This window comes from Mobula birostris, chromosome 2 (genome assembly GCF_030028105.1).
Source record: "Mobula birostris isolate sMobBir1 chromosome 2, sMobBir1.hap1, whole genome shotgun sequence".
Lineage (NCBI taxonomy): Eukaryota > Metazoa > Chordata > Chondrichthyes > Myliobatiformes > Myliobatidae > Mobula > Mobula birostris.
In genome coordinates this window covers 89899826-89913569 of record NC_092371.1, presented here as the reverse complement: position 1 = coordinate 89913569, position 13744 = coordinate 89899826, and the positions used below count along the sequence as shown (strand labels likewise).

Genomic DNA, 13744 nt, shown 5'->3' with positions numbered 1-13744 from the left:
GCTTCCATTTAAAAACCAGCCCACCAGTATCAAACCCTTTGAATAAGGGTTAAGGTTTGAGGAGCTCTTGGAATTTTATTGAATACACGGGATACATTCAGTCCGTAAATTTCTCTTTGACATATTGAATTGGTATAAATACAAACAAGCTCTCTGTGCCGATCCTAGCAAAGAGTTTAGACAGAGAGGACAACCAACCTGGACTATTTGATACACTGATCCTTCTTTATTATACTCTCAAATCAAAGCCAGCATTATTTACAGAAAATGCAACACTTAAATTACCCTCCAGAAATGCATTATGCCAAGTTACTTCACTGTTTACTTTCACAATGATTGCACACAATGTCACAAACAGTGAGCCTTCCCTTCGAATTAAACTGAACCTAACTCCATCAAACCCAGGGAGCTGGAGCTGTCTGGAACCAGATAACCACTGGGAAAGTTTCAACAGTTGGGTATCCTGTCAGCTGAGTTATTCACTCACCCACCCACACAGCTGGCTCATGGTTACGGTCAGCGTTTCCCATAAACCTGCTAGAATCCAATAAACTGAGCCTGAAATGTCTACGGTCTGCATTGGAACAAAAGGTGAAGAGCACAAAGTAAATACATAAGGGGAAAGAACTTTTATTGGAATAGATTTAAGGTATTCTGGGTCTTGTTTGCTTCTGAGAAGCAAGTGGCCCTGAGCTGTGACATGGAGTGTTAATGGATAAGAGTGAAATGTGGACAGGTTCATTCTGGTACCTGTCTAGTGAACCAGCAGCAGGCACACCTGCAGACCTGCAGAAACCATGGTTTAGATTAAACAACTTACTTTGGCATCACAGTATGTTTTACCTGCTGCTGATGTGAAGTGCAGTGTACTTCCCAGAGCTGTGTCTGATCCACAGTAGAAAGGGCCACATTGAAAGTTGTGGTAGCATGAAATGAAAATCAGACAAGGTGATAAACATTCTGCATGTCTGATGGTTTAAGAGTTAAAGTTGGTGAACTTTTACGAAAGGTCTTTGATGTAAACTGTTTTTCTTTCCATGGAATATTCTCTCACCATTTTCACTGTTTGTGTTTTACATTGCCGAGAAGAAGATGGCCTGTGGGCAGAAGACTAGCAAGAAGATGGGCTCTGTCCCATGCTGTACATTCCAATTATGAAGGCAGCATTTCCAGATAGAATGAGGAATAAATGGTAGTCTCCCCACCTCTCCTTAAACCAACCTCAATTTCTGTACAACACAACCAACACATGAATTCAAGGCAAGTCAGCCAATTTCTAACAGTAAAGTTCAACCTTTGGGAACTTTTATTCTCAGGCAAAGTTTAAAATTGTTTTGGTGAGCAGATCTCACAGAGTGAAGAGCTCCCACGATATTGTATTGTTCCCAACCTACCAGGCTCCCTGGCTCCTGAAGGACCCCTGCAGTCATTAACATGCGAGTGTCAGCAGGCAGGATGGCAAGAAGCAGAATGTATCACAACTGTGCCTGCTTCATTGAGGGTCATGGACGTGAACAGAATCTGGTCAGAGTTTTATCTGTTGACAGACTGCTACATACACACATCTGTGCTGCACTGATCACACAGGGCTGACCCTGCAGATGACCATGAACCGCAGACAGGTCCTGACAGTGACCAGGGTGATCCTGTGCTCCTTGCTCTCCTCACTGTTAGCTCACTAAGGCCAGTTTGAGTGAAGCATACTGGAATCTGGTTTTAACTCTGGAACAACATACTCACCGCAAAGAGGCAGCCGCACATAAAATGTAGAGGTTTCTGAGGGGCTACCTACTGTGGATAATGGGATTCAGTATTCCTGGGGAAGGGGGGGGGGTGCAGGGATCACAAAACACAATGACGCTGGTTCTGAATCCATTAATTGACTCAAGATGACCAAAGTTCCAAACCATGGTCGAACCCTGTGCTGAGTCCCAAAGACACTGGACAGTGGGAGAAAAGCTCTTGTGTTTTTAGAATATTTTTCATACCCCAAGCGCTTAAGAGTTTTTACAGCTAGAGCTAAAGACGTAAGTGTGAAGTGTTGCAGTGCAGGAAGTGTGGCTGCCAACTGCACACGGCAAGCTAACACAAAAGCCACAATGGGCAAGTATCAGTGAGACCCTCCACTCCACCTCCCAGCATAGTCAGAGAGTGGAGTGAAACAAGGAGGGAATGGTGGGCTTCTGGGTCGGGGGTAGATGGACACAGTGTCCTTCTTCAGTGACTGGGGATAACATTTGAAAAATTAAGTACCAACAGGGTGGTGTCTCATCAGTTCTGGTACACACACACAAGTACAGTAACTTTTTAGTTAAATGGTGGATCACTGGGAATGGTTTAAGAAGCAGAGCTGATTGGTTTCTGTCCAGGCTCTGGAAATACTGTATCAGGAAAGACCCAGTAGCCTGACTGGAATTTTCAAACATTGCTTTAATACAAGCAGCAGCAGAGAGTTGCATTGTGTCAGATTAGGTTTGCTAAAGTCTGACCACATGGTCTCACTGTCCAGTTTCTTGGATTGGAGCAGGGGTTCCCAACCTTCTTTATGCCATGGACTAAAACCCTTAAGCAAGAGGTCCATGGACCCCAGCGTGGGAACTCCTGGATCAGAGGGAGGGGGAGGGCAGTGGTAGGATTTAACACCATCAGAAACAGCCTCTCAAAGGCTTAGAATAGCTTAATCACCCAGCTGTGGCACATCTCCCGAAGCAGACAATTTTTAGTTTACCAAATGCTGAACTTCAAAAGCTGTTTTGATTTTATTTGAGGAACTGACCTGCTGATTTAATTGCACTCTAGCTCGTTGGAATATCTGAAGTCAGGGTCTTGTTCTGAGGAGTTGAGGGACTGAATAAAATCTGTTAACGGGACTTGAAGCAAACACAAAAGTTTGAGTTACTTACAGGCAAAATGTAATTTCCTTCCCACTGAAACCAGAATTATGTCACTGCACACCAGAGCAACACAACTCATTAAATGAGATAATCATAGACTGATGAATACAATCTAGGCTTTGAATTATTCATCCTATGACATTTTACAAAATGGATCTGGATTTACTTTTCAGTTACTTTACAGCTGTTGGCTACATTGATGTTTGGAAATTGGGTGAGGAAGGTGACATAGAGTAACAAAATTATGAAAAAGTAATTTTTAAAAACACACAGTTTCACAAACTAAAAGCACCATTCTGAAGAGAAAGTGAAGATACAAAGACCCCACACAGTGAGGCTAATGTCAAGCTACCTGTAGCTCTTGCTAGTGCCTGCCCCTAACCACTTCTCCCTTTGGCTGACTCCAGCATGCCCCCCAGGTTGGTGCTGGCTGTAAGTATTGATGATATGTTTGGCAGGCACACATTAAGATTCTAGTTACTGTATGTGCAAAGTGAAAACAGTGCAGTTCTGCACTGACAATTTTTTTTCTCTGCAACATCTCCAGATCTTCTCTACTCCCAATGCATTGCACATCTCACTATAATCTCACCCCACATCATGGGAGTCTTTTCAAGGCTAAACCAAAGCCAGAGGAAATATAAGACCAATTATTTTATCAGCTTAACCCGAGCCACTAAGAGGTCTACTGAAGTAGTTCACCAAGACCCGATGTATCAATCATTCAGCTGGAACCTGGGTCACTCCTGTCTGCTTACCACCAAGGAGCAACTACGGACTTCTTGTTTCTGGGAACGATACATCGAATTGCTGTTTTCCCCCATAGGGCATCTACGTAACAGTACTTGCGAGCTGTTTCTGATTGCTCCCTGTCCCAGTGATGGAATAAAATGCACATACAGTGAGCAGCGTGTTCTTTAATTCTGGTGATGTTTAAGATGGATACGGTAAATGTCAAAACTGGCTCAATAACATGTGACCTCTTTCATGACACTGATCATCCTTTACTTACTAGACCTTTGGTTGGAAAATGATAGTTTGTGTAACTTGTAACATGGTTCCAATGACAAAGTAAATACTTGCAAACAGAGACACCTTCAAAAGTAACCATTATTTCCTCAAATGGGATGAGAAGGCTCAAGTTAAAATAACATTGAACGGAGATAAAAAAGGTAAAAGCATTTTAAATGGTCTGTGATTTATGAAAAATAATGAAATACTAATTGTGTGGGAGGTTTCCGAACAAGTCAGGGATTTTTAGGGTCACTTTAGTTTTTAAACTACAGCCTTGGTCAGTGGTTTTTATTGCATGATTTTGCAGCTAAAGTTGATCTTAGTCAGATTTACTGGGAACAAAGGAAATTTGCCTCTCTTGGAGAACAGCTTCCTGAGATGCCTGATGCAGAACCATCGCAAGGTCCCAGAGCAGAGGTTCAAAATGAGAAGCCACAAGATACCTCAATGGTAATCCACAGCAGCTAGCTGTTCAGGAACTTGACTCAGATTGATTGCCAGGGTAATATATCTGCAAATACATCACAAGGTCAATTGCAAAATTAAGTTCAGGAGTGGTGTTTAATTTCTGACAAGGGGTGGGGATTTAGTGAGGAAGAATCACGGAGTTGGGATGCAAAGGACCATTATCATTATTGTCTTGTGTGAACCTCCTCATTTCCACAGCCTCCACCCTCTCTATATTCCTCAGTTACTCTTCATTCCTCTTACTGTTCTTTTACTAGCAGTGCACTTCCTCATCAATGCTTGCAGGACATGGTGAAGGCACATTGATATCCTCCAATTGTACTAGGTGTTGTGCCAAGTGATCTCGTGTTACCACCATTGGGGTGGCTGCAGGACAAGTGTCTGCCAGCATACAGAAAGCACATTGCCTGGCATCAGGAATTCAACTCTTAATCAATTTGGTGTCTTCATAAAGGTCACTGATCTCGGCCAACAAATGACTAGGATATTTCTATCTCCTCCCAGCACCAGTCCCATTCCCTTTAGTTTTGGTGCCAAACATGAGTCACTCCTACTGTTCCCTGGACTGAGACTGCCCCAGAGTCACTTCCCTTTCACAACTGTCTACCCGTGCAGGATTGAGTGCAGAGTCAACGTGCTAAGACAGTAGCACTAGTGCACACTGTGCCATACAGCTGATCAAAGATACAATACATAATACACATTCTGGGTACTGTACACAAATTTGGTTATGTTCAGTAAGGCTGTCTTGAAGTTCAGTATAAAATGGGCTTTATATATTTCTCAAAAATCAAGTTTACGTCCTTAATACACATTTACACAGAACCAGCTGGGATATACTGCTTTCCAGAACTCCGGATACCAGTCGGTACTTCGCATCACATTCTTCAGTGGCCAAGTGCCTGTCTAAGTAGTAAAATAGCTTATAAATACTCTCTGCACGGATCTCTGATCGTTTGCCTACGGGTTCAGGTGTTTTGGTCCCACCTCCTGAAAGAGCGAGGTGTAAAACTCTGGTTCCAGCAGCTTGTTGCGATATTTATGGACGATGTCAGCGATCTTCTGCTTCCTACGCACATGGGGCGGGTTGTAGGAGTCGCTCTCCAGTCTCTTCCGTCGGCAAATGTTTATAATCGTCTGTCGGACCAAAAACCCTGCAGCAGGAAAACATGTATGTGGGTGATTAATACAATTGTTCCCGTAAACACACTCTCATCCCTGTATTTACTCTCTGAAATTGGCCGACCACATGCTGAGCAGCGTAGGTACAAAGTCGTGCACGAACTGTATGAAAAAGCGTTTTAATCCTTCCCTCCCTCCCTCCATCCTCCCACCTTTGTTTCCAAGGTCTGTGAATGATGAATTCCCTGCAAGCATGCTGCCCACACGTCAAACACTGTTGTTATTGCAGGGCCTATGGTTGTTTATCATTAACTGGTAAACACAATGCAGTATCACTATACCTGATTAACATTTGGAGAACAGCAGCTAGAGAATGAAAGTTAGTTTGAAAACTGGAACTATGCAGATGTAGGAAATAGAAGGCAATATTAAGCAGTGAAATTCTTGCAGAAGCCAACTGGTTCTCCATTGGTACTGAAGGAATCCGAGTGTCCACACCTGTCTTTGCCTGTGCACAACACTATCCAACTTCAAGGATAGCCAATGAACCTCAGCTTGGCCACAACTAGTCCTAGCCCAAGAACAGCTCCTGCAGGCTGATCACTCCTCTGTTTGGAAACAGCTTCAACTTTTCAAGTTATTCTGAAATAACATTTTTATATCTTGAATGTTTGCCCAGTTCTACAGTTTCATATTCAGATTGATCACATGTACACGGTAACATATAGTGAAATGTGTTGTTGGCATTAACAACCAACACACGTTTTGCCACACATTCCAATGCCAACGTAGCATGCCCACTATGTTCAGCAGAACAACACAAGACAATAACAGCAAGTGAAGCCTCTTTCCAGATCCCTCCCACCTACCCCAGAAACTGGTCTCTAATTGCAAGACAGGCTAATCCCTGGGGCTCCAGTCCTTGTGCCCATTTCTGTACCACTGCACCAAACATTGCTTTTTAAACAACTTCCATTCACAATCACCTTTCCAATAACCATGTGTGGAAGGCATCTGAAACACACCCCACACCTCCGCAAGTTCCTGCCTCTGTAAGCTCTCCTCAGACTTGTTGTCAGTGGGTCCATGAAATCTACTCAATCTATTTGTCCTGTCACACATTACTGACATACTGCCCCTCTGACATGACGAGAAACCTCATTAATATGCACAAGCCACCCCAATACCTGGTCTGATCTGTGCTCCTATCTCATAGTTCACCCCAAAACATGGTCTTTCTGAGCTGGGGAGACTGCTGGGATTTATAGCCCAGGCCCTCATATGGGGCAGCTGCTTGGGCATTTAATATTTCAGTAATATTTGATAAATATTGTAAATATATTATTTGATTAAGCATTTGTTGTTTAAATAATTCATTACTGGTTACATGTAAAAGTACGTGACTGGCATACGTCATCACACCACCACATTATACGTGCATACTGCACTTAAAGTAAAAATGAAGTTAGACTCATATTCCAGACTCCCTTGTTTTCTTTCAATTAGTTTTATGTTTTAGAGTTACAAAACTTAACAGTGACAGTGACAACACAGAAAATCTGCAGATGCCGGAATTTCAAGCAACACACATAAAAATTGCTGGTGAACGCAGTAGGCCAGGCAGCATCTATAGGAAGAGGTACAGTCGATGTTTCGGGCCGAGACTCTTCGTCAGGACTAACTGAAAGAAGAGATAGTAAGAGATTGGAAAGGGGGGGGGAGAGGAGAGCCAAAATGATAGGAGAAGACAGGAGGAGGAGGGATGAAGCTAAGAGCTGGACAGTTGATTGGCAAAGGGGATATGAGAGGATCATGGGACAGGAGGTCTAGGAAGAAAGAAAGGGGGAGGGGGAGAAAGCCCAGAGAATGGGCAAGGAGTATAGTGAGAGGGACAGAGGGAGAAAAAGGAGAGAGAGAAAAAATATATAATAATAATAAATAAATAAATAACGGATGGGCTACCAAGGGGAGGTGGAGCATTAATGGAAGTTAGAGAAGTCAATGTTCATGCCATCAGGTTTGAGGCTACCCAGACGGAATATAAGGTGTCGTACCTCCAACCTGAGTGTGGCTTCTATCCACGGCCCCCTCTACTGTCCCCATTCTGATATGTCTATCCATGGCCTCCCATACTGTCATCTCCCAGTGGCCACACGTTTTAATTCCACGTCCCATTCCTATTCTGATATGTCTATCCACGGCCTCCTCTACTGTCAAGATGAAGCCACACTCAGGTTGGAGGAACAACACCTTATATTCCGTCTGGGTAGCCTCCAACCTGATGGCATGAACATTGACTTCTCTAACTTCTGTTAATGCCCCACCTCACCCTCGTACCCCATCTGTTATTTAGTTATTATTATATATATATTTTTTTCTCTCTCTTTTTCTCCCTCTGTCCCTCTCACTATACTCCTTGCCTATCCTCTGGGATTCCCTCCTCCTTTCTTTCTCTCTAGGCCTCCTGTCCCATGATCCTCTCATATCCCTTTTGCCAATCAACTGTCCAGCTCTTGGCTCCATCCCTCCCCCTCCTGTCTTCTCCTATCATTTTGGATCTCCCCCTCTCCCTCCCACTTTCAAATCTCTTACTCACTCTTCCTTCAGTTAGTCCTGACGAAGGGTCTCAGCCCGAAACGTTGACTGTACTTCTTCCTATAGATGCTGCCTGACCTGCTGCGTTCACCAGTAATTTTTATGTGTGTTACAGTGACAATGAGGAAGTTTTAAACAAACCCTGCCTACATTGGAAAGACTGGTACGTTCAAATGCACAAGAGATAAAGGATATTGTATACTGAACAAATTGAGCAGTATCTTGAAGCAAATTAAATAGCCAATGAGAAGCAAGTGTCAATTTTGCTGAGTGCATTGGATTTAAGGGGATGCAATTTGCTTAGAAGTCTAACTGTTCCAAGCAGGTGACCCTAAATATGCTTTACTGATATTGTGGAAGTAATGCAGGCAAATTTGAGGAATTTCTTTAGCCAGAGAGTGGTGAATTTGCCACAGGCAGCTGTGGAGGCCAAATTTTTATGTATATTTAAGGGAGAGATTGATAGGTTCTTGATTGGTCAGTGCGTGAAGGGATACAGGGAGAAGGCAGATGATTAGGGCTGAGAGGAAAATCGGATCGGCCATGGTGAAATGGTGGAGCAGGAACGAAAGGGTTAACATATGAGGAATATTTGTCAGCCTTGGGCCTGTACTCACTGGAATTTAGAAGAATGCGATGGAATCTCACTGAAGCCGACCGAATGCTGAAAGGACTTGATAGGGTGTATGTGGAGAAGATGTTTCCTATGGTGGGGGTATCCAGATCTAGAGGGCACAGCCTCAAAATTGAGGGGAGACCTTTTAAAACAGAGGAAAGGATTTTTTTTTAGCCAGAGAGTAGTGAATCTGTGGAATGCTCTGCCACAGACTGTGGTGGAGGCCAAGTCTGTGGGTGTATTTAAAGGATAAGTTGATAGTTTTCTGACTGGTCAGAATATCAAGGGATATGGCGTGTGGCCAAGTGGTTAAGGAGTTGGGCTAGTGATCTGTAGGTTGCTAGTTCGAACCTCAGCTGAGGCAGCGTGTTGTGTCCTTGAGCAAGGCACTTAACTACACATTGCTCTGCGACGACACCGGTGCCAAGCTGTATGGGCCCTAGTGCCCTTCCCTTGGACAACATCGGTGGCGTGGAGAGGGGAGACTTGCAGCATGGGCAACTGACATTCTTCCATCCATACAACCTTGCCCAGGCCTGCGCCCTGGAAACCTTCCAAGGCACAAATCCATGGTGTCACGAGACTAATGGATGCCTATATGGTGAAAAAGCAGGCTTTCCAACATTTGATAGGTTTTAATATGATCTCCCCCCGCCCCACTCTTCTAAATTCCAGCAAGTACAGACCAGAATCATGATAAGCCTTCAATTCTCTTTGAACCCTCTCCAACGTCAGTACGTCCTTTCTTAGTTAAGGGGCCCAAAGCTGCTCACAATACTCTGAATGAGGCCTAACCAATGCCTTAATGTTACATCCTTGCTTTTATATTCTAGTCCTCTCAAAATGAAGGCTAACATTACATTTGCCTTCCTCGCCACTGACTCAACCTGCAATTTAACCTTTGGGGAATCCTGCATGAGGACTCCTAAATAACTTTGCACCTCGGATTTTTGAATTTTCTCTGTTTAGAATATAGTCTACGTTTTTATTCCTTCTACCAAAGTGCATGACCATACACTTCCCAACACTGTACTCCATCTGCCACTTAATCTTTTCCTAATCTGTTTTACTCAACGCTACCTGCCCCTCCACCTACCTTTATATCGTCTGCAAACTTGGCCAAAAGACCATCAATTTCTTCATCAAGATCACTGACATACAACATACAAAAACAATCAATTCCAAGACTGAACCCCGTGGAACACTAGTCACCGTCAGCCAACCACAATAGGCTCTGTTTATTCCCACTCCTGCCAGTCACCCAATCCTCTATCTGTGCTAGAATCTCTCCTGTAATTCCATGGGCTCGTAGCTTGCTAAGCAGCCTCATGTGCGGCATCTTGTCAAAGGTCCAAGCACACAATATAGACTGATTCGCCTTTGTCTATCCTGCTTGGTACTTTCTTAAAGAATTCCAACAGGTTTGTCAGGCAAGATTTCCCCTTAAGGAAACCATGCCTACTTTGGCATATTTTATTATGTGCCTCCAAGTACCCCGAAACCTCATCCTTAACAATCGACTCTTAACATCTTCCCAAAATTTGGCTGGGTGGTGTAATAACAACAACCTCTCACTCAATATCAATAAGACCAAAGAGCTGATTGTAGACTTCAGGAGAGGGAAACCAGAGGTCCATGAGCCAGTAATCACCAGAGGATCAGAGACGGAGAGGGTCAGTAACTTTAAATTCCTGGGTGTCACTATCTCATAGGACTTGTCCTGACTCGTCATGTGAATGCAATTACGAAGAAAGCACTATACTGCCTCTACCCTCAGGAGTCCGCGGAGATTCGTCATGTCAAAAACCTTGGCAAGCTTCTATAGATGTGTGGTGGAAAGTGTGCTGATTGGCTGCATTACGGCCTGGTATGGGAACGTCAATGCTTTTGAGTGGAAAATCCTACAAAAGGTTGTGGATTTGGCCCAGTACATCACGGGTAAGACCCCCCAAACAGGAAATGTTGCTGTAGAAAAGCAGCATCCATCAAAGATCCTTGACACCCAGGCCGTGCTCTTTTCTCGCTGCTGCCATCAGGTAGAAGGTACAGGTGCATCAGGATTTGCGCCACCAGGTTCAAGAACAGTTACTACCCTCAACCATTAGGGTCTTGAACAAAAGAGGATGACCACACTCATTTAAGGACTCTTTTACCTTGTTATTTCATGCTCATTATTTATTTACATCTGCATTTGCACAGTTTGTTGTTCATTGATCCTGTTTACAGTTACTGGTCCACAGATGTGCTAAGTACATGTATGTACTCTGATAAAAAAATTTACTTTGAACTTTGAGGTCAAGCTAACCGGCCTGTAATTTCCTTTCTTCTGCCTCTCTCCCTCTTGTAGAGTGGAGAGATACTTATAATTTTTCATAACTCTGGAACCATGCAAGAATCTATTGATTTTTGAAAGATCATCACTAATACTTCCACAATCTCTTCAGCTCCCTCTTTCAGAGCCCTGAGGTGTAGTCCATCTGGTCCAGGTGATTTATCTACCTTCAGACCTTTTTCAGCTTCCTAAGTACCTTTTCCCTCTGCACGCACTTCTGATCCCCTGAAACTCCCAAACTTCTGGCATACTGCTAGTGAAAAATAATGTAAAATATTTATTCAGTTCGTCTGCCATTTCCATGCTCCCCCATAATTACCTTTCCAGTGGTCTGATATCCACTTGTGCCTCTCTGTATATACCTGATAAAACTTCACAAATACCAAGTCCGGGGTGAAAACAGGACATGCTGAATACAGCAACGACACTGTAGCATCAACTTGTGTCATCCTTTTTGATATTATTGGCTTGCTTAGTTTATTTCATCTTTGCCCTCCGTTAGGCTTTCTTTACCTGCCTTCTGTTGGTTTCTAAAAGCTTCTCAATCTGCTAATTTTTGCTCTATTATTTGCCCTCTCTTTGGCTTTTATGTTGGCTTTGACTTCCCTTGTCAGCTATGGTTGTATCATCATACCTTTAGACGACTACTTCTACTTTGGAATGTATCTATCTTGTGCTTCCCGAATTACTCCCAGAAACTCCATCCACTGCTGTTCTGCCATCATCCCTGCTAATGACCCTTCCAATCAACTTTGACCAGTCCTCTCATCCCTTTCCTGCACTGTAATACTGATTCATTCAACTTTAGCTTCTCCCTTTCAAATTGCATGCTGAATTCTATCATAGTATGATTACTGTCTTCCAAGGGTTCCATTACCTTAAATTCCCTAATCATTATACAACACCCAATCCAGAATAGCTGATCCCCTAATAGGCTCAATAACAAGCTGCTTTAAAAAGCCACCTCCTGGGCATTCTACAAATACTCTCAGCACTAAGATGATTTTCTCAATCTCCCTGCATATTGAAGTCCCCCATGACTATCGTAACATTGTCCTTTTGACACACCTTTTCTGTCTCCTGTTGTAATCTGTAACTCACATCCTGGCTACTATTTGTATATAATGTACATCAGGGTCTTTTTACGCTCGCACTATCTTAACTCTACTCACAAGAATTCTACACCTTCCGATCCTATGTCACCTTTCTAAGGAATTGATTTCCTTTTTTTTTAAAACCAACAGAGCCATGCCACCCCCTCTGCTTACCTGCCTGTCCTTTGGATACAATGTGTATCCTTGGATGTTAAGCTCCCAAATATCATCTTCTTTCAGCCATCAACTCAGTAATGCCTACAAAGTCATGACTGCCAATCTCTAACTGTGCTACGAGATCACCTACCTTATCTCATATTCTGCTTGCATTTAAATATAACATCTTCAGTCCTGTATTCATCACACTTTTCAATTTTGTCCCCATGTTACACTGCAACTCATCCTACTGACTGCAATTTTGCCATCATCTACCTGTCCTTCCTCACAGTGTCACTGCACACTGCCTCTGCTTGTAAACCAGCTGCCCATCCTCAACCCTGTCACTCTTGTTCCTATCCTTGTTCTGCCATTGCTGGTTAAGAATGGCAAGCAACATCTCCAAAATCTCCAGACAGTGTTCAAAAGATTATGGGCTTAGAGCATGACACAAGAGTAAATTCTTTAAACTAAGTATCACTTACTGTGGTCATACCATCAACACACAAGAATCACACAAGTGTGCTGGAGAAAATTGAAGCAGTGGTGCATGCAAACGACAATGCAAACGATGTGTCACAGTTGCAGTCCTTTTTAGTAATTGTCAATTACTATGACAGGCTCCTGCCAAACCTGGCTATGATGCTCCACCCCTTGAACTCATTACTACAGATTGGGAAGAAATGGCAATGGACAATGCAGTGTGAGGCGGCTTTCCAAAAGGAAAAGGAAAGGGTGACGCCAGGCACCGTACTCACGTATGATAATCCACGTTGTCCAGTGAAGCTGGCAAAATTATCTCCCATGGTAGGGGAGTCTAGGACAAGAGGTCATGACTTCAGGATTGAAGGATGTCCATTTACAACAGAGATGTGGAGAAATTACCTTAGTCAATGCGTGGCAAATCTGTGGAATTTGTTGCCATGAGTGGTTGTGGAGGCCAAATAATTGGGTGCATTTAAGGCAGAGATAGATAGGTTCTTGATTAGCCAGGGCATCAAAGGGTATGGGGAGAAGGCAGGGGAGTGGGGATGACTGGAAGAATTGGATCAGCCATGACTGAATGGTGGAGCAGACTCTACTTCTGCTCCTACACCTTATGGTCTTATGAAGCTTGCCTGTGATGCCTCGTCTTATGGTATAGGCGTAGTCATGTCACATGAGTGACGGAAGTGAACACCTCATAGCCTTTGCATCATTGTCCCTTACTGTTGCACAGATTGACGGAGAGACCTTGAGTCTGGCCTGAGGTGCAAGACATTTCAACCAATACTTGGTGTGGGAGAAAGTTTTCCCTCATTACTGATCATCAACCACTGATGTCCATTTTCCACAGAAGGGTGTTTCACTAACAGCAGCTGCACAAATGCAGAGATGGGGTCTGGTTCTTGGAGGAAACAATTAGAAGATCAAATTCAAGAGGACGACCTATCATGGACGTACAGATGGATTA

General features: G+C 43.4%; 1 protein-coding gene across 9 annotated transcripts in view; it reads right to left on the bottom strand.

The window, feature by feature from the left end:
* Positions 1-206: 206 nt before the first annotated feature.
* The window catches only part of ralgapb (Ral GTPase activating protein non-catalytic subunit beta), a 191750-nt gene continuing 178212 nt past the window's right edge, over positions 207-13744 (bottom strand). For all 9 annotated transcript variants that reach the window (XM_072244752.1, XM_072244759.1, XM_072244746.1 and 6 more), the window contains one exon: positions 207-5530. In XM_072244752.1, coding sequence (XP_072100853.1) covers positions 5337-5530 — 194 coding nt within the window. In that variant the 3' untranslated portion in view covers positions 207-5336. The remainder of the gene's footprint in view (positions 5531-13744) is intronic.